Source organism: Penicillium samsonianum, assembly GCF_028829775.1.
Source record: "Penicillium samsonianum strain IBT 33392 chromosome Unknown utg000004l_segment0_segment0, whole genome shotgun sequence".
Classification (NCBI taxonomy): domain Eukaryota; kingdom Fungi; phylum Ascomycota; class Eurotiomycetes; order Eurotiales; family Aspergillaceae; genus Penicillium; species Penicillium samsonianum.
Window position 1 is genome coordinate 3,661,358 of NW_026643262.1, and position 27,875 is coordinate 3,689,232.

The 27,875-nt window shown below is 48.9% G+C and overlaps 12 protein-coding genes across 12 annotated transcripts; 7 read left to right on the plus strand and 5 right to left on the minus strand.

The window, feature by feature from the left end:
* Positions 1-233: 233 nt before the first annotated feature.
* On the plus strand, positions 234-731 carry N7471_008306 (signal recognition particle 14 kDa protein; the record flags this gene model as incomplete). The annotated part of the gene is made up of 2 exons (XM_057281025.1): positions 234-260; positions 357-731. 2 exons carry the CDS (start codon positions 234-236, stop codon positions 729-731), a joined length of 402 nt encoding a protein of 133 aa, XP_057135285.1.
* A 654-nt stretch (positions 732-1,385) lies between these two features.
* Positions 1,386-3,566, minus strand: N7471_008307 (uncharacterized protein; the record flags this gene model as incomplete). Its single annotated transcript, XM_057281026.1, has 1 exon — positions 1,386-3,566. The coding sequence occupies one exon, from the start codon at positions 3,564-3,566 to the stop codon at positions 1,386-1,388; it is 2,181 nt and encodes a 726-aa protein (XP_057135286.1).
* A 340-nt stretch (positions 3,567-3,906) lies between these two features.
* usgS (transmembrane protein UsgS) lies at positions 3,907-5,411 on the plus strand (the record flags this gene model as incomplete). Its single annotated transcript, XM_057281027.1, has 5 exons — positions 3,907-3,964; positions 4,221-4,327; positions 4,384-4,556; positions 4,611-5,004; positions 5,055-5,411. 5 exons carry the CDS (start codon positions 3,907-3,909, stop codon positions 5,409-5,411), a joined length of 1,089 nt encoding a protein of 362 aa, XP_057135287.1.
* Positions 5,412-5,902: 491 nt separating this feature from the next.
* N7471_008309 (acetamidase/formamidase family protein) lies at positions 5,903-7,376 on the plus strand (the record flags this gene model as incomplete). Its single annotated transcript, XM_057281028.1, has 5 exons — positions 5,903-5,977; positions 6,028-6,046; positions 6,119-6,407; positions 6,467-6,743; positions 6,798-7,376. 5 exons carry the CDS (start codon positions 5,903-5,905, stop codon positions 7,374-7,376), a joined length of 1,239 nt encoding a protein of 412 aa, XP_057135288.1.
* A 698-nt stretch (positions 7,377-8,074) lies between these two features.
* Positions 8,075-9,443, minus strand: N7471_008310 (peptidylprolyl isomerase; the record flags this gene model as incomplete). The annotated part of the gene is made up of 5 exons (XM_057281029.1): positions 8,075-9,015; positions 9,079-9,165; positions 9,220-9,229; positions 9,293-9,357; positions 9,428-9,443. The coding sequence occupies 5 exons, from the start codon at positions 9,441-9,443 to the stop codon at positions 8,075-8,077; spliced, it is 1,119 nt and encodes a 372-aa protein (XP_057135289.1).
* Positions 9,444-9,716: 273 nt separating this feature from the next.
* N7471_008311 (D-aminoacyl-tRNA deacylase) lies at positions 9,717-10,551 on the minus strand (the record flags this gene model as incomplete). Its single annotated transcript, XM_057281030.1, has 5 exons — positions 9,717-9,857; positions 9,958-10,151; positions 10,214-10,256; positions 10,315-10,493; positions 10,545-10,551. 5 exons carry the CDS (start codon positions 10,549-10,551, stop codon positions 9,717-9,719), a joined length of 564 nt encoding a protein of 187 aa, XP_057135290.1.
* Positions 10,552-11,076: 525 nt separating this feature from the next.
* N7471_008312 (CNOT2/3/5 family protein) lies at positions 11,077-13,199 on the plus strand (the record flags this gene model as incomplete). Its single annotated transcript, XM_057281031.1, has 3 exons — positions 11,077-11,331; positions 11,411-12,888; positions 12,964-13,199. 3 exons carry the CDS (start codon positions 11,077-11,079, stop codon positions 13,022-13,024), a joined length of 1,794 nt encoding a protein of 597 aa, XP_057135291.1. The 3' UTR covers positions 13,025-13,199.
* A 1,836-nt stretch (positions 13,200-15,035) lies between these two features.
* On the plus strand, positions 15,036-15,837 carry N7471_008313 (uncharacterized protein; the record flags this gene model as incomplete). The annotated part of the gene is made up of 3 exons (XM_057281032.1): positions 15,036-15,038; positions 15,095-15,534; positions 15,594-15,837. The coding sequence occupies 3 exons, from the start codon at positions 15,036-15,038 to the stop codon at positions 15,835-15,837; spliced, it is 687 nt and encodes a 228-aa protein (XP_057135292.1).
* Positions 15,838-17,256: 1,419 nt separating this feature from the next.
* N7471_008314 (alpha/beta hydrolase) lies at positions 17,257-18,225 on the plus strand (the record flags this gene model as incomplete). The annotated part of the gene is made up of 1 exon (XM_057281033.1): positions 17,257-18,225. One exon carries the CDS (start codon positions 17,257-17,259, stop codon positions 18,223-18,225), a length of 969 nt encoding a protein of 322 aa, XP_057135293.1.
* Positions 18,226-19,009: 784 nt separating this feature from the next.
* On the minus strand, positions 19,010-20,633 carry N7471_008315 (uncharacterized protein; the record flags this gene model as incomplete). Its single annotated transcript, XM_057281034.1, has 2 exons — positions 19,010-19,808; positions 20,143-20,633. 2 exons carry the CDS (start codon positions 20,631-20,633, stop codon positions 19,010-19,012), a joined length of 1,290 nt encoding a protein of 429 aa, XP_057135294.1.
* A 532-nt stretch (positions 20,634-21,165) lies between these two features.
* Positions 21,166-23,159, minus strand: N7471_008316 (uncharacterized protein; the record flags this gene model as incomplete). Its single annotated transcript, XM_057281035.1, has 6 exons — positions 21,166-21,516; positions 21,573-21,663; positions 21,717-21,952; positions 22,005-22,479; positions 22,559-22,712; positions 22,763-23,159. 6 exons carry the CDS (start codon positions 23,157-23,159, stop codon positions 21,166-21,168), a joined length of 1,704 nt encoding a protein of 567 aa, XP_057135295.1.
* Positions 23,160-26,188: 3,029 nt separating this feature from the next.
* N7471_008317 (Major facilitator superfamily domain general substrate transporter) lies at positions 26,189-27,782 on the plus strand (the record flags this gene model as incomplete). Its single annotated transcript, XM_057281036.1, is given in 3 exon segments — positions 26,189-26,437; positions 26,503-27,306; positions 27,324-27,782. 3 exon segments carry the CDS (start codon positions 26,189-26,191, stop codon positions 27,780-27,782), a joined length of 1,512 nt encoding a protein of 503 aa, XP_057135296.1.
* Positions 27,783-27,875: the final 93 nt, after the last annotated feature.

Below are 27,875 nucleotides of genomic sequence, written 5' to 3' on the forward strand. Positions count from 1 at the left end.
GATATTTTGTCTGCTCTCAAAGAGTTCAAATGTCGGTCCTCAATATCTGGTACCCCGGGGCGGTAGGGAACTTTTTTCACTTTTCTGCTGCCCCAAAACAAAGGCGGAGAGGCACCCACAGCGGAGTTTATCCCCCACTGTGAGTTGTTCCCAGCTGTCAATTGCATATTGATCATCTGCTCCAGCTTTCAGATTCCTTAATTGTCGCGCGCCTTGCACAAAGATCTCCAAATATGGCCCCACATTTGGGACACGATGAGGTAAATATTGATATTGGTTACCTGACCGCTACACCTCCTCACATGCGACCACGACCACCAGTTCCAAGCTATATCACTAACACCGATCACCTTTAGTTCTTCAAATCTCTTGCCGATCTGCTCTCCCAAACCTCCCAACAACTTCATGGCTCGGTAAATCTCACTCAAAAACCTCTCATCGATGTGCCCGGTGCCACTACCACAAACTCCCAACCATCTATCCTCATCCGAGCAACTGATGGAAACACCAATACGCCGAACCTCAAGAACGCAAGCAAGGAAAGCAAGGTCACCGATAAGAAGTCACAGAAGATCAAGCTCTCGACTGTCGTCAGCCCGGATGATATTGAGGCGTTCTATGTTCGCTACGCCGAGGTCTGCAAGTCAGGAATGACTGGGTTGAAGAAGCGAGATCGCCGCGGCCGCAAGGCCAAGACCAAGGGCGGAGCTGCTAAGGTCACAAAAGCATAGATTTGCTATTCGGTCTATTTCCCAGATTGCACCATCATCTTTGTGTACTCGGCTCGGACCTGACACGCGATGTGTTTGATGGCTTCGTTTTCTCATGCATTAGCTGGCGTTCAATGGTGGTTCTGGCTTCTTATTCTCAATTTTTGAATGCGAACTTCTATCAAGTGTACACATTCCCCTACGCTTGTGGCTCACGGGCACTGTGTTTGTTTATACAAGTCCTGTGGGATGGGCAAAGAAATGAACAGCTTTGAGCATTACAGTTGGACATTCCCCTATCGTAAGTCAAATTATGTAGACGAGGGCCAAAGGCGATGGATAGACCCTTGTGGTCAGGCTATATAGAACAGCCTGGTGATTGAAAGAGTGTATTTGTATCAATTAATTATTCATTTCTGACATGACCCCGGATTCCCGATACACGCAACGCTAGAATACAGAAATTCAGTAGAATACAAACCATGCCATATATCCACCCATGAGTCGTGCAAATCAGTGCCAAATATCATAACAAGAAAAAACATTAAAATGGTCTGTGTAGAGAAGGGGGAATACAAAGAGTAAGCATTAAATCGACCGTAAGATGGGGGGAAAGATGCAGATGAAGTAGTAAAAGGGTAAGCAAATTAAAAGGTGGGCATTTCAACCATCCGACTAGTCCAGATCCCAAGGGTCGAGTTTCTTGAAGATTTCAGCATCCTCGTATTCCGAGGAAGTCTGAGGCTCCAGTGGAAAGCTGAAGTCATCCTCTGTGGCTGGATCCTTGCTTGTTTGCTGGGAATGAGATTGTGGCTCGTTCGGTGTGGAGCTGATAGTCGGGTGGATAGTTGGGTTGATGACAATGCGCGCAGCGATATGAAGGAGAATGACAAAAAGGTAGGCGGGGGGAATCAATACTAGGGTGATAGCCTTGGAAATGAAGGATGAGCCATCATCACTGGATGGTTGGTACAATGCCGAAGAATGAGGCATGGGGGAAACATCACGCTCTCTTGTGGCTTTTGCCCGGCGCCGGAACTCGGCACTCATGTGGTCGAAATCAGTATTCAATGCAGTGGCCTTGCCATGAAGGGCTGGGCGCATTTGAGTGTCCGAAGATGCATCCGTAAGACGACTGGGTCGATTCCCATTGCTTGTAGGAGCCACTGAGGGCGAGGTGTCCGAGAACGCATCTGCGAAGCGCCTGGGCAGATTATTCGAACTTGTAATATGCATTAATGCAGGACCAAGGACGCTGGTTGGGTTTGGGACGTCGTCGCTTTGAGGAATATTGAGTGTTGGGAGCTGTGACGTCTTACACGGATCCGCTGGCGCTGATTCCAATCCAGAAATGATGTGTTTTGTGCTCGAAAGATTGAACATCTCTTCTGACTCTGGTAGATCGTGGCCTCCCACAGATGTAGGATGAGTAGAGACTGAATCTGGGGATTGAGGCTCAGCAGAATGGAATGACTCGGGGCTAGACGCAAGGGAGGTATCATGGTCAACCTCCAGTGTGGGCTCAGCAGCTGTTTGAACGGGTTGAACTTTGACGTTCATACAATCACCTTCTAGTACTGCCTCAGCTTCGACTGCACTGGTGGGTTCAGCACGGAATACAACTTCCTCTGAAGTTTCAGCCGCCAACACTGCATCAGTCTCGATTGGGATGACGGGCTCCGCTTCAACTGCAGCTTCGATGAAAGGTTCGGCTTGTGATATAGCTTCTGGCCCGACTTCAGGCTTGGCCTCAAGCTGTGCTTTGGCTTTAAATTCAGCCTCTAGTACAGCTTCGGATTCAGGCCCGACTTCAACTCCACCGTCGGCTAGAAACTCAGGTTCGAGTTCGTCTGTAACATTAAGCTCACGATCAATTTGAATTGCAGCATCGGTACTGGAGGCATATTCTGTCTTGAGCATGGGTTCAAAATCATGGTCATCCTCTGCGACTGATGTAGCCTCAAACTTTGCAAGCAAGCTAGTGAAAGTTTGGGGTGCTTCGCTCACTGAGCGCCTAGGAGGCCCAATGTATGGGGAAGGACTCAATGCATCAACAGGATAGGACTCCCGATCGTCGGGAATAGTTTCCAAAATTGTACTGTTCGCTTTGTTTGAAGTGAAACAACTGTCATCAGTTAAGTTTCCGTCGGTGTCGTCCCCGGTGCTCGCGGAATCAATACAATCCGACCTGATTGAAGAGGGTGATGGTGTCTCTCGCGGAGGTTCTAGAACAGTTGGTATCCTTTCTCTCCGATCTTTAGGTTGCCAGGCCTTTTTACGCCGAGGTGCCATCGCGTCGTTCGGGAGCTCAACACTGAAAGCGCGTTTGAAAGGACATGGCGTGACCTCATACCGAAGCACTGTTGGCAACGCGATCTTCAGATCCCGCACCAAACCCTGGTCGTCTTCTGTCTCGTGTGGTATTTCGATGCGATAGTATGTAAGAGGGCGAATGCGTAAAACAAACTTCGAGACCCCGTCAACACACCAACACTGGGAGTTTTTCAGGATCGCATGGACAACATTTCCACATTTCAGGAACGCTGTTGAGCCATGGACCTTCTCTAGCCTTAGTGGCGCTGTTGCGACCGTTCGTTCAGTCGCAGAGCGCCAAGGGAGTGTTTCGATGGTGTCAACTGGGTAGTCGAAGTCGGATGGCGCAGAACTGGAAGGAATAGGGGCGAGCGCTCTTGGGGAGAAATGCACGATTTTCGCAGATGGGTGATAGAAAATTACATGTTCGGGGGTATTCGGCACGCTCGAGCGACGTTGCGCGAGTGGATTTAACTTGGTGGGAAGGGTGAGGGAGCGGCGGAGGGATTGTATCTGACCTAGCTCACTTGGAGACTCGGGCATGGTTCATGGATGCGATCAATGATGGATAAAGGAGAGGATGTAAAAGATATTAATGTACCGACATGTTTGTACAAAATACTAATGCGAGAAGCCAGGGTATCCGATGCAAGAAACACAGGAAACAGGGCTTATCTGCAGTATTGCGCGGGGAGATGCACTGTTGCCTCAGGCCATCTAAATCAGGTGACCATGACGCAGCTTTCAATGGAGGCCAGGCATCCACAGTTATTTCGGTTTCACTTTCAAGAATGCATTGTTGCTAGCTTCTTAGCTATTTCGACACTTCTGGGGTTATTCGCAGTGGTATCTACTTGGGTCTTTCACACCCTTGAAAGCCACAATGTCGAACTTCGAGCCAAATGCCGTGATCCGCGGCTTCCAGCTCACAGTGGTAGGCAGTATGTCACCCTTTGTGTTTTGTTGATATTTCCCGATCGTTCAGAGGGGTTGGTTTAAAATACTTAGGCGAATTCCTGGCTACACAGGAAATCCTATCAATATGTCCAGGGCTGTATAGCATCGAAGTCGGCTTATGCCAAGACTTTGATCAAGGTGCTACTTGTGCTGCATGTAGCCAGCCACCTTTTGCCATTTGCCTTGGAATGATCCCCTGAATGGGAAGCATTTTGGATACATGCTAACCGAGGTTTGCAGCTGTTCGTGCATTAGCAAACCCTGAATTATTCAAGTACGACCATTTCCGCCAAGCAGCTCTCGCGATAGCTATCGGCATCGTGATCCAATTGATCATTCAAATTCCAGTATGTTTTTAAACTGTCCTGCTCTGGTTGGGGTTTCCTTCTGACTTGAATTAAAGCTCCTCAGTGTGAGATTCTCCATCTACATCTTATCATGGGTGGTCAACCTGGAGCAGGTTGTCTGGGACGACAAGCTTCTCAATGGATTGGAATTTATGTCCAAGTCTGTCCTTCAGGTGCCATTCTTGCTCATGACCCTGATGCGATATGTGACGCCCACGCTGGATGAAATGTACGTTCTCTGGGCAACAAACTTAATGACAGTGTTTGCTAATCCTCTCACTAGCTTCATGCAGTCCATTCAATGGGTGGACGCCACATACATCCAGAAACATAAATCCGAAGATCCCCATCACTTGCGCTCTCTATACTACCCCAATCTTGTTCAGTACTCCGCCAAGGGCGGCTCCAGCGTTTCTCGACCGATTCCCGAAGCACTGAAGTCATTCTTCAATCGCTATGCAAAGAAGATTGGCATGATGCTTGGTATCTACCTTCTCTCGATGGTTGTAATCATCGGTCGGTTTGTTATGCCTGCAGCAAGTTTCTACACATTCCGAAACCATGTCGGCTCCACCCCCGCGGCTGTCATTTTTGGTGTAGGCTTGATTCTGCCGAAGAAGTACATTGTCACGTTTCTCCATACCTACTTTGCTTCGCGCAGTCTGATGCGTGAGCTTGTAAGTCCAGTTACCCTTCCCCACTTGGGAATTATCTTAACAACTTCTAGCTCGAACCCTACTTTTGGCGCATCAAGTTTACCCCCGAGCAAAAGCGTCGGTGGTTCCGCGACCGAGAAGGTGTTCTTTTCGGCTTTGCCTTCGCTTTCACGGTTCTTCTGCGCATCCCATACATTGGTGTGCTGATGTATGGTGTTGCTGAGGCATCTACAGCGTACCTTGTCACCAAGATCACCGACCCGCCTCCACCTCCTGCTGAAAGTACAGGTTTCGCGGAAAGCCAGGTTACCTGGAAAAACAAACATGATTTCTTGCGCTTATCTCTCGATAATCTTGACAAGCTCAATGTCGACACAGACAAGCACGATGACAAGGATTCTGGCTCCCCCGGAAAGAAGTTTTCTTGAGAGCCGTTAGCACTAGGACTTCCACAGCAAAGATTTCATTCGATAATTAGATATGGCCTTGGAAATGGCACGGACACCAAGAAGCACAGGGCATTATTGCATATAAGGTGACTATTCGTTTGTTGCGGTCCTTTGGAATGAGCCTTATTTACAAAAATACATTTCATCTTCAACAGTGGATACGTCCAAGGCTTGGTATTCGCGTCGGGGTACATAAGGCACTAGCTTATCATACCGTTGCTATGCGAGATAAAGCGATGATAAGCCAGATCTACAACTCAAGGTTCACGTAATTGCTATTCATGCCGACATGTCAATGGACCGGGCGTCTGCGGGGTAACACGTTATCATGAGGGGAACCAAGTCCAGGATATCTCGGTATATTTGGGGTTCCCAACTTACCCCAGCCCTGAGTTTTGTACTCTCGCCAGCATATAGTTACTACCTCAACCACATTAAACGACGAACAAAGCTCTGCAATAAGTGCAAATATGGGTATCAAGGGAATTCGCACTGCTCTAAAGGTCGATCTCGAGAAGCCTGCTGGTGAACAGCCTGGCTTACATGTAAGTTCTTACATTCTTTAAGTCATGAAATGTTGCTGAGTCCCCGATAGAACAGATGGCATCCAGACGGTATGTCAAGTCTTGATTATAGTAGTCCCATTGAAGACACGTTACTCTAATACAAACTCTTGCACCCTCCAGTGCCGGCCTATGGAAAAATCGCCAACAATGAAGTTGTCAAGATCGAATGTCTCGACTGGACCGGAGGGCAGATCGGAAACAACGACTCAGCCGACGATATCAAGAATGTAGATCTAACCCAGATTCATTACCTATCGGGTCCATTCGACATCGAAACCGCAGAACCCGGCGATGTCTTGCTCGTCGAAATTCAGGACGTCCAGCCGTTCGAAGAGCAACCGTGGGGATTCACCGGGGTCTTCCACAAAGAGAATGGAGGGGGTTTCCTAGACCAACTTTATCCCGAGGCGTATGCTACATAGGCAATATTGATATCATGACATACATCGATGCTAACGGGTGTCACAGAGCCAAGGCGATTTGGGACTTCGAAGGAATCTTCTGCTCATCTCGCCACATCCCGCATGTTCGATTTGCGGGACTAATCCACCCTGGAATCCTGGGGTGTGCTCCATCGGCCGAAGTTCTGGCTGAATGGAATCGTCGAGAGGGAGAGCTCATTGCAACCAATACTGTTGCTGATCGAATTGTCGCCCAGCCACCGAATCCCCAGAATGCCCATGCTGGCAGTGCTACTGATGAGGTGAAGAGCAAGATCGCTAAAGAGGGTGCTCGAACTATTCCAGTGAGACAGTATCATACACAACAAAACTGAACTATATACTCATATGTCTACTAGGGCCGCCCCGAGCACGGAGGTAATTGCGATATCAAGAACCTCTCCCGCGGATCGAAAATCTACCTCCCCGTCCACGTCCCCGGCGCCAAATTCTCCGTCGGAGACCTGCACTTCTCGCAAGGCGATGGCGAGATCTCATTCTGTGGGGCCATTGAAATGGCCGGTGTAATCACCTTGAAGTTCACAGTCATCAAGAACGGCATAGCGAAACTAGACATGAAGTCACCAATCTTCCATGCAGGGCCCGTAGAGCCGCAGTTTGGCCCTGGGCGATACCTGACGTTCGAGGGATTCTCGGTCGATGAGAATGGCAAGCAACATTTCCTGGATGCGACTGTCGCTTATAGACAGACCTGTCTCCGGGTCATCGAGTATCTTCGGCGCTATGGCTATAGTGATTATCAGATATATTTGCTGCTCAGCTGTGCGCCGGTGCAAGGGCATATTGCCGGAATTGTGGATATTCCAAATGCCTGTACCACGCTTTCGGTGCCGATGGATATCTTTGATTTCGATATTCGACCTGAGGCGGATGTGGTCAAAAAGGAGATGGGAGCTTGCGCTTTCGTGTCAAAGTAGGGCGCTCGGGAATGAAACAGGAAGTTGAACATTCTGACCTGTTTACATGTCATCGTTCTTGCCCTGTCCAATATCTGTCCACCTATTCCCCTTCATATTCTGGAAATCCACCAATTCCCCAAAGCGGTTCTATGTAGAACAAGAACACCATTCGCTACGATCTCTAGTCGCCACGTAACCAGGTCCTTTACCTCCAATTGTAGCTTCCCTTCCAGTGCGCCTGAGGTACAGTGTCCAATGGTCGGCATTTGCACAGCCCCATTGCCCGGTTTTTAGAATCCCCCGTAGAAACGGAAGAGAAAGAAACTTGAAATGACCGAAGGCGGCACTATATATTCTGAAACACAGCCAATGCTTATCAGCATATCGTGTCGCCTAGACCTGGTCGTAATACTCCGATTTTCTAGAAGAGATGGTTCCTGTGAACACCAGGTCGTACTTGAAATATATAATTTGGTACTTTTGGAGGTAATGTTATCCCCGATGATTTGAGTAAATCTTGCACTTTAAGTCTGACATGCTATGCCACAGGAGTCTACCATGTAGAAGAGGTTACAGTATTGACTTCGCACAAACAACAAGGCAAATTGCCTGAATGATGTGATATCATACATCATGGGTCATTGGTGAATAAGAAGACCACGTCGTGAATCGTGATGGAACAAAAGGAAGATGAGAATGAATCAATTCCAAACCGTTCAAGAGAAGAACTTCTTGGCAGCGGCCTTGTCCTTGGCCTCCCGGTCCTTGACGGTCTTCTTGACCTTGGCGATCTCGTTGGTGATACCGGCATCGCCAGGAGCCAGCTTCTCCGCCTCCTGCAAATCCTTCAGCGCGGCATCCTCCTCCTTCAGACCCTCGTGAGCAATAGCACGGCGGTAGTAGGCCTTCGCCTTATCGGCATCCTTAGCCTTGGCCGAATCGGCGACTTGAAGCGCATATGTGGCCCAATTCTGAGCCTGGCGGAACTTCTGGAGCTTGTTGCCGAGCAGGGAAGAGTTGGAGTGCAGGGTGAATCGGAGTGCCTTCATCTGCTCGCCCAGCTCCTTGGGGTCATTCTCTTCAGGGTCGGGGAACTCGTTCAAATAGCGCAGACCCTTCTGGTACTTGTCGAGACCGAGGTTGAGATCACCACTCTTGAAAGCAGCGTTGCCGAAACCCTTGAGGTCGGAAGCGATCTTGAAGCAAAGAGGCGCAGTAAGCGGCTCGCCCTGGTGGTCCTCAGTGAAGTCCTCGTATGGGTCGCCTGTCGCATCCTGCTGGCGCTTGGTCGCGTTCTCGTAATCCTCGCCAGAAAGTTGACCGCAGTCCACGATAGTCACGTCCTGGAAGGGCTTGTCGGACTGAGTCTTCATGTTCTCGATCTTGCGAATCACACTCTTGCCGTTGATGACCTCACCGAACACGACGTGCTTGCCATCAAGGTGGGGAGTAGGGACGGTGGTGACGAAGAATTGACTGCCGTTGGTGCCGGGGCCGGAGTTGGCCATGGAGAGCAGGAAGGGACGGTCATGCTTGAGGTCGAAGTTCTCATCGGGGAACTTTTCGCCGTAAATCGACTCGCCGCCAGTGCCGTTGGACGCAGTGAAGTCACCACCCTGGATCATGAACTGCTTGATCACGCGGTGGAAAATTGAGCCTGAATCGGAACACCGCAGTTAGTGGCCGTCAACGCTGTGGGAGCGGGGTATTGTAGACGTGCCTTTGTAGGTCAATTCCTTGCCCTGGGTGCCAATGCCCTTCTCGCCGGTACACAAAGCTCGGAAGTTGTCTGCGGTCTTGGGAACAACTGTTGCTATTGTTAGTCGTGTTCAAATTGTCAAGGGAGAAAATTATGTCGTACCATCGTCAAACTGTGTGACGCCCAGATGTTAGATGCGATCCAGACTCGGCTATAGAGGATGCGGGCAACTTACCAGCTCAAATGCAACCCGGCTAGGCTTGCCGTCACCGATTTGAATGTCAAAGAAGACACGGGAGCCTACAAGCTTGTCAGCAACTCGACTCAATTCTTGCATTCCGCGGGCAGATGGACCCCGCACTGAACGTACGCTGGGCTGTCGCCATGACTGTGGAGTTTAGGGAGAGAAATTTCAAAAGTGGAGAAGAATACGAGAGAGAAATGAAGTCGATATGGTAGAGAGGTGGAGGAGAGAGAAGTCAGCGTTGTGGGGGAGTCCGGCGCTTGTGGTTCAGGAAGCTTCCATTGCGGGCACCCCAACTATGTTCGGACCACGGGATTTGTATACAAGTTGTATTGGGGGTATCTGCTAACATCTATCTAGGTACAAAGCATTACTTTTTATCTCTATTTCTCTTTCTTTCTTTCTTTCTTTTTTCTCACTGCAGCAATTCAGGAGGAATTTGGAATTCAAAAGATCCCTTAGTTTCCTCTTCATCAAACTTCATGTCTCCGTTGCTCTGCTGCTTGGGTTCCTTGGGTTCCTTTTTGGGGAGATTGGTATTGATTTCGATTGTGACCTAGAATAAGAACAGTCAGTATAGAATCAATGGCGGCGAGGAAAGGAGCTGGGAAGTCAAAATGTACCGCCGCGTCCTCGCTGCAGTAGTCTACACCCACCGGCCCGTCGTTCTTCAGTTCAACATCCATCATAGCCTGGAAGACACCATTCTTGACCCGGTCTGGAGTATAGCCTTGCCCCATTTTATCATAGAAGAAGTCATATATTTTGCGTGCAGTTTCGGGACCAGCTGCATCATGAAAGTCGGGTTTGTTGCCTTTTTTCATTTTTGCATAGAGGGTGAATTGGGAGACTAGACAGACAACCATCAGTATTGTTCAGCAGTGTGCCAGGTAGTAAGACGAGGAATCATACCACATAGTACTTCCCCCTCAATCTCCTGGACATTCTTTTTCCACTGTGATGATGTCAATTCCCGGTCCCACACTTCCATGGATGAAAGCCATTTGGCTTACTTGTACTCCATTCTCATCGGGCCAGAACTTGGCCTTCAAGACCTTGTTCACGAGGTTCTCCGCATCCTTCTCGGTATCTTCTTTGCCAATTCCAGCAAATACAAGAAGGCCCTTGCCAATAGAGGAAACCAACTCTGAATCGACTGTCACGGATGCCGATTTGACTCTTTGGACAATGACTGAACGGTATTAGTTGATTTGGTATACAACACAGGTTCAGAGTTCCTAACGTTTCATTTTGGTGACCTATAGATCTTTCATGTCTTGTTAAAATAAGAAACAGCTGGGTGAAGCCGGGTGACGCACCTGGGGCGTAGACAAGATAAGGCTGGTGATAGCGCTGACACCAAACGTTGCCTAATTTTGCGCAAATGAGCTCGTTTAACTCAGTTTGTCAGCGCGACTTGATTCTTCAGTGTAAATTGTGTACTTTGGAACTGAGAAATCGAAACGCGACTTGTGAATTGTGTGTGTAAGGCCCACGATCCCCCTCGCGCCGCCCTCAAGTTCGCCTCCGCCCGTGACCGCCTACCTATTAGAGCATCCACGAAGCTTTCCACTTAAACGCGGAGAGGCATTCCATGGACTTCCCGAGTCTCTGTCCTTTTGCTGTCAAACAAGCACCTTTGCCCACAATTCTTCCTACACCAACTACCTCGATTGTGTACTTGTGACCATTTTGGTCGAAAGCGCATCACCACACCGTTCCAACCACATTAATCCCGACGCCAGTGGACGGCACAGTCCACCAACGGGTTCACAATGGCAGCCCGAAAAACGCAACAGGAAATTGAGAAAACCTTCAAGAAGGTCTCCGAAGGGATACAAACGTTCGAAGGCATTTACGAGAAGATCCGCCAGGCTACAAATCCCACACAACGGGACAAGCTCGAAGACCACCTTAAGCGCGAGATCAAGAAGCTCCAAAGGTTCCGTGATCAGATCAAATCATGGGCAGCCGGGAATGAGGTCAAGGATAAAGCTCCACTCATGGAGCAGCGAAAGGCCATTGAAGTGGTGCGTTTGTGTTTCCCGACTTGGTCCTCCATAGGGTCAATGCTTCCCTCAAGGGACGACAAGCTAACACCGTCGGTAGTGCATGGAACAATTCAAAGCCGTCGAGAAGGAGATGAAGACGAAAGCATATTCAAAGGAAGGTCTATCGGCAGCTTCGCGACTTGACCCAAAGGAGAAGGAGAGAGTCGAGTGTTGCGAGTTCCTCTCCACGATGGTTGACGACCTTCAGCTGAAGATCGAGGCCCTAGAGGCAGAGGAGGAAACCCTTCATGCGCAAATGAAGAAAGGCAAGAAGGATACGAAGAAAGCGGATCGAATGGCCGATATCTCCCACGTTACGGAACGACATAAATGGCATGTAAACAAGTTGGAGTTTCTCAATCGTTCTTTACAGAACGGCAACTTGGACGTGGGTGCGGTACAAGATCTCAAGGAAAGTATCAAATATTACGTCGAAGAAGGAGGTAATCTTGACTACTCCGGCGAGGATGAAACACTCTACGATGATCTAAATATCGGCGAGGAGATCGAGGCACAATTCGGCATGGGCGGCGAAGGTGATCGTGTATCATCACAAGACGCTCAATCAGTCCAAGATGAAGAGCCAGAACCGAAACCAAAGGTCAAGCAAGAAGCGCCAGTAGCCCGAAGACCATCAACACAGATGAAATCGCCGCTGCCTGTTCTTGCTACCCTCCTCCCGTCAGCTTCATCAAGTGCCACTCCGGGCATGAAGCCCGCTCCCCTCCCGACCCGTCCCCCTGGTGAAACCCTCAAGTATGCCTCCGCCGCTGCCGCTGCCGCAGCAAGTGACAAAAGTGGTGTCGGCATTCTTCCTCTTCCGCCTCCACCAGGGTTCAGCCCGGCTCTCTCCGTCGCATTGCCTATACCCAAGTCTTCTACCGCTTCGCCTATTGTGACGTCAGCACAGCCTGTTACCAAGTCAATAATTCCACCTACTGTATCAGCCGTTACAGAAGCGCTTGCTGGGACCGTGCGACCGAAGGTCCCTGTGAGTGCAGGTGTCTCATCGCCCGCGCCCGCAAAGGTGGAGACATCAACAAATGGCAAACTAGAGACAGAAGGAACTGAAAGTGATGAATCGGTATACCACCTGCCCCCGGGTCTCCAGGACCTGCTCCAATCATTTGAGGTAACGAAGTCGCGTGCGTCGGCCAATCCATCGCCATCTGTTCAGCGCCTTCTCGCTACCTCATTGACGACATGTCCAGAGGCTGGCGATGCTGAAAAGCCACGTCACTACAAGCCGCAGAACCCCTACAGCACTGCGCTCTATTATCCACAGGAACCCCTCTCAATATTTGATGACCCTCGGTTGTACGATACTGGGAGAATCGACACGGACACTCTCTTCTACCTTTTCTACTACCGCCAAGGGACGTACCAACAGTACCTCGCAGCGAAGGCGCTCCGAAACCAGAGTTGGCGCTTCCATAAGCAGTATCAAACCTGGTTCCAGCGTCACGAGGAGCCAAAGAACATTACCGAGGAGTTCGAACAAGGCACCTATCGCTTCTTCGACTACGAAAGCACATGGTCAGTTAAAGAATCCGGTTGATTTCGTTTCCGCACCCACTTTACGAGCTCACCACTTACGAATAATATCAACAGGATGAATCGGCGCAAGGCTGATTTCAAGTTTGTGTACAAATACCTCGAGGACGAGTTATGAGACGTCTTTTGTTTTTTTTTGTTTTTTTTCACCCATGAGCAACCCACCCGGGTCTCCAAGCGCAGATGATTGATTTTCACCCTGGATTTGTTCACAATATCTGTGGCTCCACACTATGATTCGATAGACTGGATGTTTGAGGCTATGGCGGGAACTTTGAAATCCGTTGGGGGTCTCGGTGGGCTGTTTTATCTTCTTTTACTGTTTTTGCAGGACTAGCATCAATGAGTGCAATGAATGGGCCTGGGTGATACGGGAGTTTCGTGTTATTTGCAAGGTTATCAATTGTTTAAACAATACAATGAATCCTTAAGTCATGCATATTGGCTATATAATACGAAGTAGCCAAGTGGCTAAGCAGCCAAGCAGCCCAGGTAAAGTTGATTGCTTATGCACCAGTCTGCCTTGCCAGTACCTGGGCTAGGCCCTGGAATGAAGTACATATGTACCTCGTGTACGGAGTAGTACTATAGGTACAGGTACCAACCTGAGCCCTGGGTCCGGGGTTGTATTTGCGCGTGTACACGTAGCTCTGCAGGTCTACCGTTTCCTCTATTGGGACAATGCAGGAGAGATGCAAGCAGATGCAGGAAAATACAGGAAAATATCAGAAGAAAAAGGGGGGAAAAAAGGAAAATAGGAAAAAGAAAAGGAAACCAGGAATCGGGATACGGGGGCGGCACGGCTGCAATTCACCTCATAACCAAGTCCTGCAACATAAGGTCTAGCACCGGAAGCAATCCCAAATATCCCGGAATAAATAAAATAAAAATAAAAAAGCATATATGACGAATTCACTTTCTGTACGACGACGTGCGACGTCAGAGAACGCTAACTCGCCAGCAAGCATTACGGGTTGCACCTGCATCCCACTCGCTCTTTCAGCCCCTTGGCAGACGCTAGCATGGAAAGTACTTTCGAACTGCGGGATTTTTCTTTCTAGAAGCCCGGGGATTAGCGAAACGCTAGTCGCTAGTCGCTACGTCGCCAGGGGCTGTGCGCGAGCGCGACATCATCGGTCGATCTGTGACCCCGGATTGGAGGGGTTTGGGAATTGTGGGAATAGGCCTTGGCTAGGTTCTCCGTGGAGATAGAGAGATTCGGGTCGCAAGGCTGGATCGTGCGGATCATTCTGACAATATAACCGGCACGATTGTGCCGTTATGCCGACCTGGGATACGTCAATACGTCAATGTGTGGGTTTTAGTGGAAGGGAATGCCCGGAATGATGTGCATCGTGAACAACTCGAACTACTCGACCTGAACCTTGACCTTGACCTGGACCTGGACTCCAACCTCGAACTTAATGCTTCTAAAAGCTTCGAGGTCCCTGACAGATCAGGAATTCCCCCTATGCAGCACATGAAACGGGAATGTGCAACTTTGTCACCTGTGATGAACACAAACAAAAAAAAACCGGGGGCCATGGCCGACAGACACGAGCTCTTGGCAGAACGCTAGAATGACACTAGAAGACACACAGAATAGTCAACGTCCAATCATGAGAGGATCATCGTGAGGGGAACTCACTGGGCACCCAAAAGTCTGACCGCTGCTTATCGCGACCAACTGGCTCACCTCGAGACACCTGATCATCTTCCAATCATCATCGTCCAAACTATCCAGGATGTTGAAATGAGGGGGCACGCTAGAAGGACCGTGGAATATTCGGCGTCAGCAAAAGACCCGCATAACAAATTCCCGCATGCGAGGAGGCGGGGAGGCTGAGTGGTTTTGTCCAGTCTGCTTCAAGTAGTTTTCTAGAACTGTGTCTAGTGCCATTTACTGTCCCTTTCACAGCCATTCACAGCCATTCACAGTCTAGTGCTGTCCTGCTGTCCCGTGTTGACCAATACCCTACTCGAGGACCCGGTCATGCTGGAGTTTCACGTTGGGCACATAAAAGGGCTCATGCCTCCATAGCTTAGGGAAATTATTTTGCACTTGAATCCTAAATATCTGGCCAAATCAATTTTAAGATTTCAATAATTAGTTAACCTATTCTCTCACAATGGTAAGTGACTTTAGCTTGCATGGGCGCATTCTAGACTAACCCTCTCTCTCTATAAGAACGCAATTCCAATTCCCCTACCAACCCAACGCTCACTCTCCTCCGCCCCCATCGACATGCAGTCCCCATTCAGTTACTCAGACTCATACTCTTCCTCCTATTCTTCCTCACCAGGAGGCATGGACTTCTTCTTCTACGGCGGCCAGCCCGTCTACGATTCCCTCTGCGACCTCGACGCAACCAGTCCCTTCCCCATGCAAGAGGTCGCCCCAGAGCTCTACAGCATCACCAGCTCGCCCTATACCTACCAGAGACCACATGACTACCCAGTCAACGACCGACCCGTTATGCCACACAGCGCACCCAGCAGCTGTGGCAGCAGCTACAGCAGTAGCTACAGCAGCAGCTTCAATTTCCCTTCCGAAGACATCGCCCTACCAACCTACCCCATCAGCGAATATGAATCCAGTGCCGACTCACCAGCGCCGCAGACATCCAAGTAAGCTACCAACCTTCGCCAGCGTCACAATTGAATCAACCGCTAACAAATCTACTCAGGCCCGTTAAGCCCTTCGGCTGCGACCACTGCGGCAAGTCATTCACCCGCTTCGCAGACTTGAAACGCCACCAGTCCAGCGTCCACTACCCTGTCTTCCGCAACTGCCCCGTCGAGCACTGCTCGCGAAAGGGTAGCAATGGCTTCCCGCGGCAGGACCACCTCGTCGAGCACCTGCGCTCGTATCACCACCTGGACGTGCCGAAGCGCGGTTCTTGCAAGCGGTCCGCAAAGCAGATATCATGATTGTAATGATTCCTTTCGCTTTGCGCTGGTATAATTTCTATCCTCCTTCTCGGCTTTCTTACGATATCATGACTGTTTTTCCTTTTCTGATTTTCTATTTCCCATTTCTATTTTTACTATTGTTTCATCGATAGATCGCAGTCCAGTTATGGATCAGTCTTGTATAGAAGATGCTCATCGCCTCTTCGTTCTATTCTTTTTTTTTTCGAGCTCATCGCTCATTACTTGTGTTCTAGATTCTAGATCGGGCTTAGATGGGTTATTGGTGGAATGTTTCAATGAATTGCAACGATTACGATATACCACTTTCCTCAATTGGCTTAGACGACTTTTTTCCTATCTTCTCTCGTTTCCGCTTTCATTGCTCCAATTGAATTTTTTTCTAAGTGCTTTGGCCAAATGAATTTCTCATAAAGTACGTGTCTTGCAGCTGTAGTCACACAGACTAACCGGACTAAGTAGGTGCTGTATCAAATATCACAATTGCTGCACATTTTATTACTCTAGGGCTGTACTCCGTATACTCCGTACTAGTAGCTGTAGTGTGGAGCCGTACCTTTTGTTTTTAGTTAAATATCTTAGATATCCTAAATATCATGACAATACACAAGATAAGGTAGTAAATAAATAGGTGATTTTTTGTCATCTATCTGTTAGACATTTGTCTCGCCTTGCCAACTTTGTGGAAACCATTCCCAATGCGTAGTTTGAATGAGTGACCATAATGAAGTGTGAAAATGTCGTATGTGCTTAAACGTCAATGCCTCCGCTGTAAATCTGCGTTAACAAACTTTGTCTAAGACTTTCAGAGCGGTATTTGCTAGCCAGCAGGTCACATAGAGAGAAAGGGGGAGGGTTCTCAGAGAGACCAGCTTATTAAAGAATTAGTTTCTAATTCATGGACGCCTTTCACGTTGGGTGCGCCACTAGCTTACATGCGCCGCTCGCTTACTGAATACGTTAGTTAACTAGTTACAACAGTAACAGAGGGTCGGAATACCTAAGCCCCATCAACATCAAAATGGAACTTTTCCTACTTTACTGATTCCAATTCTAGCAAAATTAAACAGCCCTAATAAACTAGATGCATGGATTCAATAAAGTCAATTTTAAAAGAAAACTAGGTGACCCGTACGCCTCACAGTTGAAACATTAATGTCGAAATGGGATATGGCCTCCCTAGGCCCTAAACAGGGATCGTGGTTTTTGTTGTGGTTTAGTAAGCGTCAACGCGAATGCGCGAATCCCGGTGGTAAAATAGGCTGTATTATTCCGACAATTAATAATCGCGACAATGAACTCATTATAAATTCCGAAGGAGTCGTACTTCCTTACCTCAATCAACATCTTCAAGTTCCCCAGAGCCTTCATAATACATTCAGACCAATATTTTCACCGTCTCGCTGAACAGAATCAATCATGTCGCTTGATCTTCGACGTCCGCCATTGCATCCCGATCTTTCTGAAGTGCACAATCAATTCCCCCAAAACGAAGAGATCAGTTCACCAGAAGAGCTTGTCATTCGTCGCAAAGTCCTCGATTTCTCACTAGAAGACACCATCCGTGGAAAGGAGAATCTCATCATCCACGAAGAGCGCGAGATTGCCGGACCGACATGCCCGTTAAAAGCATCAATCTTCCGGCTGAAAGCCCAGCACAAGTCCGCCAAACAATCCCCGGGAATCCTCCATATCCACGGCGGCGGGCATTGCTCCGGCAACCGCTTTATGGGACTCGCAGGTATGCTAGACTGGGTCGTTGAGTTTGGTGCTGTCCTCGTCTCTGCGGAATACCGCCTCGCTCCAGAGCATCCCCAGCCAGCACAGTTGGATGACAGCTACGCGGCACTGGTGTGGATGAGCGAAAACGCAAAAGAACTCGGTATATCGCAGGATCAAATCATAGTCTGCGGCGCCTCGGCCGGGGGCAATCTCGCCGCGGGTGTGGTTTTGTTAGCACGGGATCGCGCAGGGCCAAAGGTGCGCGGCCAGCTGTTGATGTACCCGTGGCTTGACGATAGCAATACAACTGGCTCGATGCAGCAATTCGGGGATACTCCTCCTTGGACCAAGTCAAACAGCGTCGATGCTTGCAACTATGCCCTAGGAACGAATCGTGAGCACGCTACCATGTACACTGTTCCGTCGCACGCAAAAGACCTCGGTGGCTTACCGCCGACATTCATTGATGTCGGCGACGCGGACGTGTTTCGCGATGAGGATGTCGACTATGCAACTGCATTGTGGAAGGCTGGTGTTTCCACCGAATTACATGTCTGGCCGGGTTGCTGGCATGGGTTTGATATCTTTGTGCCGGATGCCCCGATTAGTCGTCAGGCGAGATTGGCGAGAAGCGTGTGGCTGCGCAGTTTGATAGATAGCCAATGAGGTTCCTTCCTAGTTACACATAGATTTGATATAATAGAATTTCGGTCTTTTTAGAACCTGCATATTGATGCTTTATCTATATGATTGACAAGCACGAGAGTGCCCGGGTCTATTATATATATTATAGGAATATAGTGAGGTAGTAGCGGGTAGAGGATAATAGGATCGGAGAGCTTAGTCCTACTTATTATAAGGGTAGAATACGAGGACCTCTATATAGCATTTAAGGTGCCTACGTATATAGTAAGTAGGACTTATATATAGGAAGAAATAATCCATTTCCACCTATTTAGCGGCGATTTAATCGAAAATCCCTCCAGGGCTGGATATATACACTATATATATCATAATATAAGGGAAAAGAAGAGAACGTGGTATTAAAGAAACGAATGAGAGCATCATTATCTTTTTCTAGTCCCTTTCTCCTTCTTTACCTCTAACCTACAACATACTCAAACCCTGTGTCACCCACGTTGATCATACCCTCCCAGTCAACGAAAACTCTAATGAAGACACTGACCTCTCAAGCCTTTCTTTGATCCTTTGTACAACAAATGCCCCAAAACCCCCCAAAAAAGTTGTCTCTCACAAGGTTTGGCCCCTCATTTCTCATTTGAACATCCAAGTCGAGTAACAGTCCATATGCACTAAGTAAATAATTCCTCCAAAAATAATCCCTAATCCCTACATGCAGGTACAAAGGATTCATTAATGCACATCCAAAGCAAATCTAAACCCCAGCCCCATCCTCCAAAACCAGATTATTCCCCTGATTAAACCGATTTCAAGTCCGACAATTCCTCTTAAGGACATTCACAAATCCCCTCCAATCCCGAGCCCCATCAACATCAACACCTCCAAAAAGCTCCTCAATATCCTCCCCCTTTTCAACAAACCACAACGCAACCCCCTGATCAAGATGCCACTCAATATGACGGTGCATGAACCACGCACTGGGATTATCCGAGCGGAACGCAAGAACTATATACCCTATCCCGGGCAGCAGTTGGGTATCGCATTTCGGGAGTGCGCCGGCTGCGAAGTTGAGATTTAGCCCGGTACCCCGGTCCCGGGATGTAGATGTAGACGAAGATGTAAACCCGTTCCAGAATCTGTATCCTTGCCCTACGACGCGGAAGTGGTGTCCATGCAGGTGGATCAGGTGTGCTATATTCATTGTCATTTCTATGACGACAAGGACCCAGGTATTCGTTTGGGGGATTGATACGATGGCATTTTTGTTGGTTGTGGCTGCTGTGCTGGAATTACGGAGGGTGGGCTGTGCCCAATTTCCTTGTATTGAGGTGCCATTTAGGTGCCAGAGGTGGATGGAGTAGTTGTTTAGGGAGGCGGTTGCTGAGAGGGCTTCGTTGTAGAAGAAGTCTGTCGCGTTTAGGGAGAGCTGGGTTGAGATTATGGGGAGTAGGGTTGAGGCGGGTTCGTCTTCGCCGGTGTCTGTTAGGTTGTAGGCTGCTGTTGTTGGGAGGGGAGAGGGTATATCCCCCCCCCCCCCCCAAGGATTTGGCCCCGGCTGTTTGTCTGTATGGGTGTAGTAGATTATGCCGCAGATATTGTTTGCGTCACTGTTAGGTGAGCAGGATAGTTCTTTGCGCATGCACTCGAGTGTATTTCGGTAGAAACAGCCCTGGAGCAGGGACTGGATGTTTCAGCAAAGAACGGCGACTTGAAGAGACATTTGGACGGTACAATAGCCCAGGACTTGTGCTTATAGCTGGGATTATAAAACAGCACAGCGTGTATAGTAGATTCGAAGTGTCGATAGCCAACTACCTAGACAGGAAGTTCACATTATTTTCCGGGTAAGTACAGGAATCTCAAATATCAACCTTAATTGAAAAACACAAGGCTCCTCACCACGCCAATAACGCCCTTCAATCCACAAAAGCCCAAACTCACTTAGCCCCCAAATCCACAAATTCCTTAAAACAAACCCCCCTAACCTTCCCATCCAAAAAAACAACCCCTTCCTCCTCAAGCCTCAACCTCTTCTCCTCACAAAACCCACCGCCAGCCTTATGCCCATCAACCTTCCACTCCCCCTTATACCCACCCAACGACCCATCTGCCGCAAGCACCCGATGACACGGCACCTCCGGTGCAAAGGGGTTAGTGCGCATCGCGTTTCCGACCGCCCGCGCGCTGGAGCCTAGGTACGTCGCCATCGCCGAGTAGGTGGTCCACCGACCTGGCGGGACGGAGAGGAGCGTCCGATACACGCGCCGGCGGTAGGGGGTTAGCGTTGGGTGCAGGGATATGCGGTGGAGATATTTTTTGGTTTGCGCTGTGGGTAGTGTGGGTTCGAGGTCTTTCTGGGGTTTGGGGTCTTGTTGGTCTGGTGTTGGTGTTGGGATCTGCGGATCTGCGGGCTGGACTGTCGAGAGGGACATGACTTATGGACCCTCTTGTCTAGGATCCTTGGTAGATCTTTTTATGTGATTTATCCCCTTTTTGGAATCTTGGAATTTTGTTTGTGGTTCGTGGAGAGGATGATATTCCAAGGCTCCATTTGTAATTTGTAATTAGCTGGGAACGATGCGACGCGAGACGCGTTTGTCGGGATTACGGTACTTACCACGTGAGTAGCTGTTGATGTTAAGAGATGTGATACGGACTTTTTTTTAAACGTGAAATTTTTAAAGAGAGAGAAATCGTGAGGGAAAAAGAAGGCGATGAAGCTCGAATTGTATGTTGAGTTGATGGATGTTGTTCTCAAAGTGACCAATCAGAGCGGCTTCTGTCGATTGCATTTTCTCAGTCACCTTCCTTTCACTTTCATTTTATGATTGTTTGATATGTTCTTAATTTTCTAGGGATAATATAAACCATGTATCCATTTCTAAAGTTATTAGTTGGTTATTCATCAAAACGTCACCTAGGGAGCCCAAACATAGCACATCATCAAGTCCTGCCACCTCAAATCTAAACACGGTCTACATGCTCGGCTCCTACAGCATTTTCACCAGCCTTGGAAGCCGCAACAGCCGCAGCAACAGAAAGAGGCTTTCCAGTCTCCGGGTCCACAACGCTGCCCTTGGGACCGAGAGACTGGACCATGCCTGGGTTCTCTGCCTTGAGGCGCGCAAAGGTCTTCTCTGCATCCCAGGTCCAGGGCGTCTTAGCCGCAAATAGGAGATCCATATCTTCTAGTGTGCGCTGGTTGCTTTCTGGGTATAGAGCCCACACCATGGGAATAGCGATGACATTACTGGCGGCGAAGACATACAGTGTCTTTTCACCAATGGCATTGAACATGACGGGGCACAGCAAAGTCTTTCAATGTTCTGTCAGCATATGGGTCTTGTATCTATTGGAGGATGTTCACTCACTAGCCATCCATTTCCAATACTCCATCCGACGACACCAAAGGCATTTCCACGTGCACGAACGGCCAGCGGGAAGATTTCAGCCGGGTAAACCCTATGAAATGAGGAATTAGCATTGAATGAAAATATCAGAAGCAAGTTCCGTACCAAGGGACTGTGAGCCACGAAGCTCCAAATGCAGAGGTAAAGATGAAAATCATCGAAGCTGCGGCCGCACCGTACGAGGATGCTTTGCCCATATCACCGGCTGCCTTGTTGTCGATGGCGAGACGGGAAAATCCACCCGCAAGAAACATGGCAATACCCTGGACAACGGCGCCCCAATACAAAGTCCACCGGCGACCGATACGGTCGAGAGTAAAGACACAGACTAGCGTAGCAAACTAGACAAGCACATAAGCACCACTCGGTCTTTGCCTCAATATGGAAACATACCATGTAGAAGATATTGTTCAGTCCACTAATCCACTGACTCTTCATCGAATCAAACCCAGCAATGCCAAAGATGGTCGGTGCATAAACAGTAACACCCGCGATGCCCACCCATTCCTGCATGATCTGTAGCCAAATGACCAACTGTACGCGACGGCCGATATGGAGGTCACCGGATTTGTAGCCAACCAGCATAGACAGATATGAATCACCGTGATTCACTGTTCGTTCTAGCTCGGCGATGCTTAGAATATCCTGAAACTCGGCTTCCGCTCGGATGAGGTCCTCTCCGCTAGATCCACGTAGACGCTGTAGAACATAGCGGGCCTCATCCTCCCGGCCGACCTTGACGAGCCATCGAGGTGACTCAGGGAAGAACCAAACAGCCGCAAAAAGGACAATGAGGAAGAGGATCTGGAATGCGATAGGGAATCTCCAGCGGAAGGCTGACTCTCCGTTGTCGATGAAAGACAAGCCACTATCGAACATTAGAAAGGATATCGCAGAAATTAAATGGGTTTACGTTGATATCGCAGAAATTGAATGGGTTTACGTACAACTCCAACCAATAAGCCAACACAACACCAAAAATGTTCAGCGTGAATTCAATAGCAATGAATTGTCCGCGCGAAGTATGTTCAGCCGTCTCGGTAGCCCAGACAGGGACGATAGCGTTCAAAATTCCGGTTCCAATACCATTAACGAAGCGCGCTGGGAAAGTTAGTTCAAGATCGCGTCTATTGAACCATATGTCTTCTTACCGCAAATCATCCAATTGTGGTTTTGTGCTGAACACTGCAGTGCCGCGCCCAGAATAGCCCATAAAGCACCAGCTGCAATGGTCTTGATTCTTCCCGTGCGGTCTCCGAGCCAGCCACCGAGTAATGCGCCGAAAAGCGTTCCCAGGTAGTAGACGGACACGATCCCACCTTGCAGCAGGGAATTTGTGACCACCGGGGTGACCTCGCCGTCCACCACCTCAGTATAACCGAATCCCATGAGGTCAATATAATCCTTTGCGTTGTTGACACCGGCCATCATTCCTTGGTCGTATCCGAAGAATAAGATAGACAGTCCGGCCACGCAGTTGATTCCGATGAGAAGCTGGCGCTTCTCCAACTTGTGGACGACATTCCACGAGGGTATTTTGTCACTCATTTTGAACGCGAGCGAGAGGGACGAATCGAGTATTCTTGGGGTCTTGTCGCATTAAATATCTGGTTGTATAGGCTGAGATAGGAATGAAAGAGAAGGAATGTGAACCAGACCCTAGCCCGCGGGGTAGGATGAACTGCACAGCGAAAAAAAAATAGATCGAAGATCGGGCCTACATCCCGGCACTGGAGGTTTTTAAAGCTTTTACATGCATCGCCGAGACCCAAGTCATGCACACGGCGCAACTCCGAATTACCAATGGATGATGATGCACAGCAACTTCCCCCCGGAGATCGGCCGAAAAGCAGCCATGAACAGCAAGGAGTGACAGTTCGGATCCGGTTATATCCCGGTGGGACATGGGGGACATGAGATAGCAAACCAGTCACCAGCGTCGATACAACACGACTTACCCACCAGCATGAAAAAACCTGGGGATCAGGGCTAGAATCTGGGCTCGGCGAATACCTACCATTTATGGTAGGAATGTCATGGCGGGGCAAGGTCTGGGAGCTTTTACCCGGTTTACTGACCTCGGCAATCCGAAGGAAATTGCTTCTTTGTTCTGCACATCCCGGGAAATTTAGATTGGATTCGGCTTGGAATCGGTCCGGAAGTCAAAATACCAACCGATGAGCGCTACTTACTCCGTGGTGAATTTGGTGAATTATCCGGTGGTATGGCTTTCTCCAGGGCTGTGACCTCCGCATTTTCCCTCGAGTGGGTCGAGAAGCCCGGGGAAGATGTTCTTGGCGCCGCTTCTATGCGCTCAGTGTATTTTTCAGTCCGGGATTGGCATTCAGTTTTGGTCGCGTGACAGTCTCTCAGGTGATTGGCTGCTGTGAGAGATCCACCAGCCCGTCCAGGTACGGCGCTCACCTCCATTTTTGAAGCGTCTCCTTCGATTGCACCATGACTTTAAGACGAGACCCAAATTGGTACGGGCGTTTTCTGTCAGTCGATTTGGCTTAATTAGCGTACGTAAAACCCGAGGTATGCCTTGGATCTAAGTCGCTCATATCGCTTTCCTTTATCCTCTCCATGATTGTGTTGGCTTTGGGGCTCTTCTGTAAACCTTCAAACCTAGCTGGGAATGCGATAAGGTCACATAATCAACCTAGGTATACCCGAGACACCGTAAAAACCGTATCATCTATAACACTAGTCTCGCTCTCACCCGTCGCTTACGGGCTAGTCCCACCGTAGGCTGTGTCCATCAGCCAACTAGATCTAGTTCGTTGTTTCTACCACAACGCCACCAATTCTTTCAATATACTCATCTTAGTCTCCGAAGAGGCGCTAATAATATATCGTTTATTCCCCTGCTAGATTAAAAGACATACTTTGCATGGGGCTTCTTGCAGAACACGGACATATCCGCCCCCACGCACTCACTTTCGGTCGAACGGCATCTGGGGTTCTATAAGTATTATTGCCGACACAATTTACGCTTCAACGCCGTGCCTATTTTCGTCACGTCCTAGCCTACACCTCTTCCAGATCCCGGTTAATCAAAACCATGATAATCTAAGTAAACTTTACTGGCGCTCTGTAACGCAGTTAATTTTATATATGGATTATCTGCTTAGCAGCTCTACGGAGTACAATTCTCTATTATGAAATTCTACGATTCATGACCAATGGTTGTAACACCAATTAGTAGAAGCTGAATATCGGTTTATAGAGCCGTTCGAAGATTGCTATACTGGTATTATGACTGTTATTTTGGTTGCTACATTTGTAATATATTGAATCCACTGTGCATGCGACTGGTGAAATGCCGTTATATTACTAGTGTGGAGATCGACATAGGTCTGAGTGGATCAGGCTGGCCCACGGGGGACCTGGACAACCATATGGCAACCCTCAGGGGCATGCTCAGTTTTACTCGATCAAAAAGCGGCAAGAGGTGAGCACAGAATGGAAAAGGGAAGCGAACAAGAAAATACTCTGGGCTAGGTTGATAGGGCATATTAATTTTTGGCCTTGATTGGAGGGATGAGAACGGGAAGAACGGGCAAAGATATGTTGTTGTGGGCCCAACTGCGCATCCAAAAAGAGGCTCTATTGCGTAGGATGCAAAGTTATTCCTCGGGGCGTGAATATGAGGCAATATTCCACTCCATACAGGTGCAGCGGGGGTGGGAGATTATCATCTGAAAACTCGATATTAATGAGCATGCATCCATCAAAGAGGTCGAAGATATGTCTAGCAACTTCGGTTTCAAGGCCAGGCCCTTACCAAACCGACCGGACTACCGAGAAATGCAAACAAAATAGGTAAAAGCCGAAATCCCCAGGTTTCAGCTGTTTTTGCATCCATACGACCAGGTGTGCTTTGCTTCCGATATTCGTCTGCCCTTGCACACATGACTTTGTCTTGCCCACTTCCTTCCTGGGAAACGGAAAGTGGAAATTCTGTGCGTAAGCTACATAGTTAATTCTCCGCGGCCCTGGAATCGCTTCGTCTCCATAGATCTTGAATACCTTCGTCGTGAGAGATGGCATTTGTCCTTCTAATGCTCCGGGGGTTAGTCTATTCCAAGGTTGATAGCCCGGAAACACATGCTGACCCATATATGAAGTGCGCATAACCATGAGCACAATCATGGATGTTGCCTTCGAGAAAGTCCCGGCGATTGATATGTATGGACTCCGAACACTCCAGTCTCCAGTCTACACGAGAGTGCATGTTACTATGAAACATGTGTATATAACATTCAAGGCCACGAGAAAGCAAAAAAGAAGACTTGATCACAAGCAAATATTTCCTGGAATCTACGAACACAAACCTTACGGGTCGTACATTCTGATTGCATGAATTGAAGAGTGGCAAGAACACCTGGGCAAGCGTATAAGGCTGAGTTCAGGTCGATGCCGGTCCCGGGATTGTTCGACGAACTCTAATTGGTAGACTTCCCTGAACCGGGCAAGTAACAAAACCATCGGGGATATTTCATAAAACGCATCTTCCACGATTATAGCACATGGTCAGTTAAATCCCCGACCTTGATCCAATGGAAAAAGGCAACATGGCGCAAGAGCGCTGCAACGAGGTTGATACCAAAACACCAGACCCGCCAAGCCAGCATGGAGACACGCGCGTGGAAGGGTATTCCCAGTTCACAGTAGCCCAGAAGCGGGCTATTGTTGCCATGGGATCCCTGGCTAGTTTCTTCTCACCCTTGTCTTCGAGCATCTATCTGCCCGCTTTGACCACTATCGCGAATTCCCTGCATATCACCGTCTCCCAGGTGAACTTGACAGTCACTACCTACCTGGTAGGTCAACGAAAACAACAATCTTGTCAAGGAAATGCACAACTGATCATGCTTCTTATTTCTAGATTATGCAGGGGGTGGCACCCATGCTGATCGCAGGCTTCTCAGACACCGCAGGCCGCCGTCCCGCTTACATCATTTGCTTCACAATTTATCTTGCCGCCAACCTGGGACTAGGTCTCCAAAACAGCTATGCTGCCCTTCTTGTCCTCAGATGTCTTCAGAGCGCAGGTAGCAGCGGAACTGTGGCCCTGGCAAACGGTTTGGTTGGAGACATGATCACGTCCGCGGAACGAGGCTCATACATCGCCTTCGCTTCAGTCGGAAGCATGTTAGGCCCCTCTTTGTCACCAATAATTGGCGGCCTTCTCAGTCAGTACACCAATTGGCACTGGATCTTTTGGTTTCTGCTCATCTTCGGTGGCGTGTTCTTCCTCGTCCTCGTTCTATTCCTACCGGAGACTTGTCGCAAAGTCGTCGGAGATGGGTCCATCCCACCGCCTCTTTTGAATAACTCTGTGGCAGATATTCTCCGGCATCGCACGCGCAAACAGAAGGGTCTCGTCCCTGACCCGGACAAGGAAGCCGAGGTACGGAAGAACTACTCTCTCCGATTTCCATCACCGGTCCCGACTATGAAAGTCGTTCTAGATTTCGAGACTTCGGTCATCTTACTCACCACAGGACTGCTGTTTGCTGGTTTCTATGCTGTCATGACTGGTGCGTCGACCTCCTTCCATAAAATCTATCACTTCAACGACCTTCATACTTCGTTGATGTACCTCCCTATCGGGGGAGGGGGGTTCTGTCAGCCTTCACAACTGGGCGACTGGTCGACTGGAACTACCGCCGCCATGCAAAACGTGCCGGTATCACTGTCGTCAAGAATGTGCGTGCGGACATCCGGAACTTTAACATTGAGCGCGCGAGACTGGAAGTCGCTCTCCCGCTCTACTATATTAGCAACCTAGCAATGCTGACTTACGGCTGGGTGTTGGGTCACAAGGTCAATCTTGCTGCTCCTATCATTCTTTTGTTCATTGCCGGATGGTCGATCATTGGTACCTCACAGGTCCTGAATGCCTTGATGGTAGATCTCTGGCCAGGGAAGTCGGCAGCCGCGACTGCGGCAAACAATCTATTCCGGTGCGAACTTGGTGCCGCAGCGTCAGCAGCGATCAGCCCTATGAGCTCTGCCATGGGCGAGGGCTGGGCATACACCACGCTTGCTTTGATCTCCATTGCTGTTTCTCCCTGCTTGTGGATAGTGGCGCGTAATGGGATCAAGTGGCGACAGAAGAGAAATCTAAAGGAGGAGGAGAAATCGTCTTGTGGACGGGACTAAATCTGCCTTGATATGTATTGCACGAGCTCATGAACTCACAGACTCGGTCTAGAGGATACACCTGGGATATGGCTTTGAACTTCGTTTCTGAAT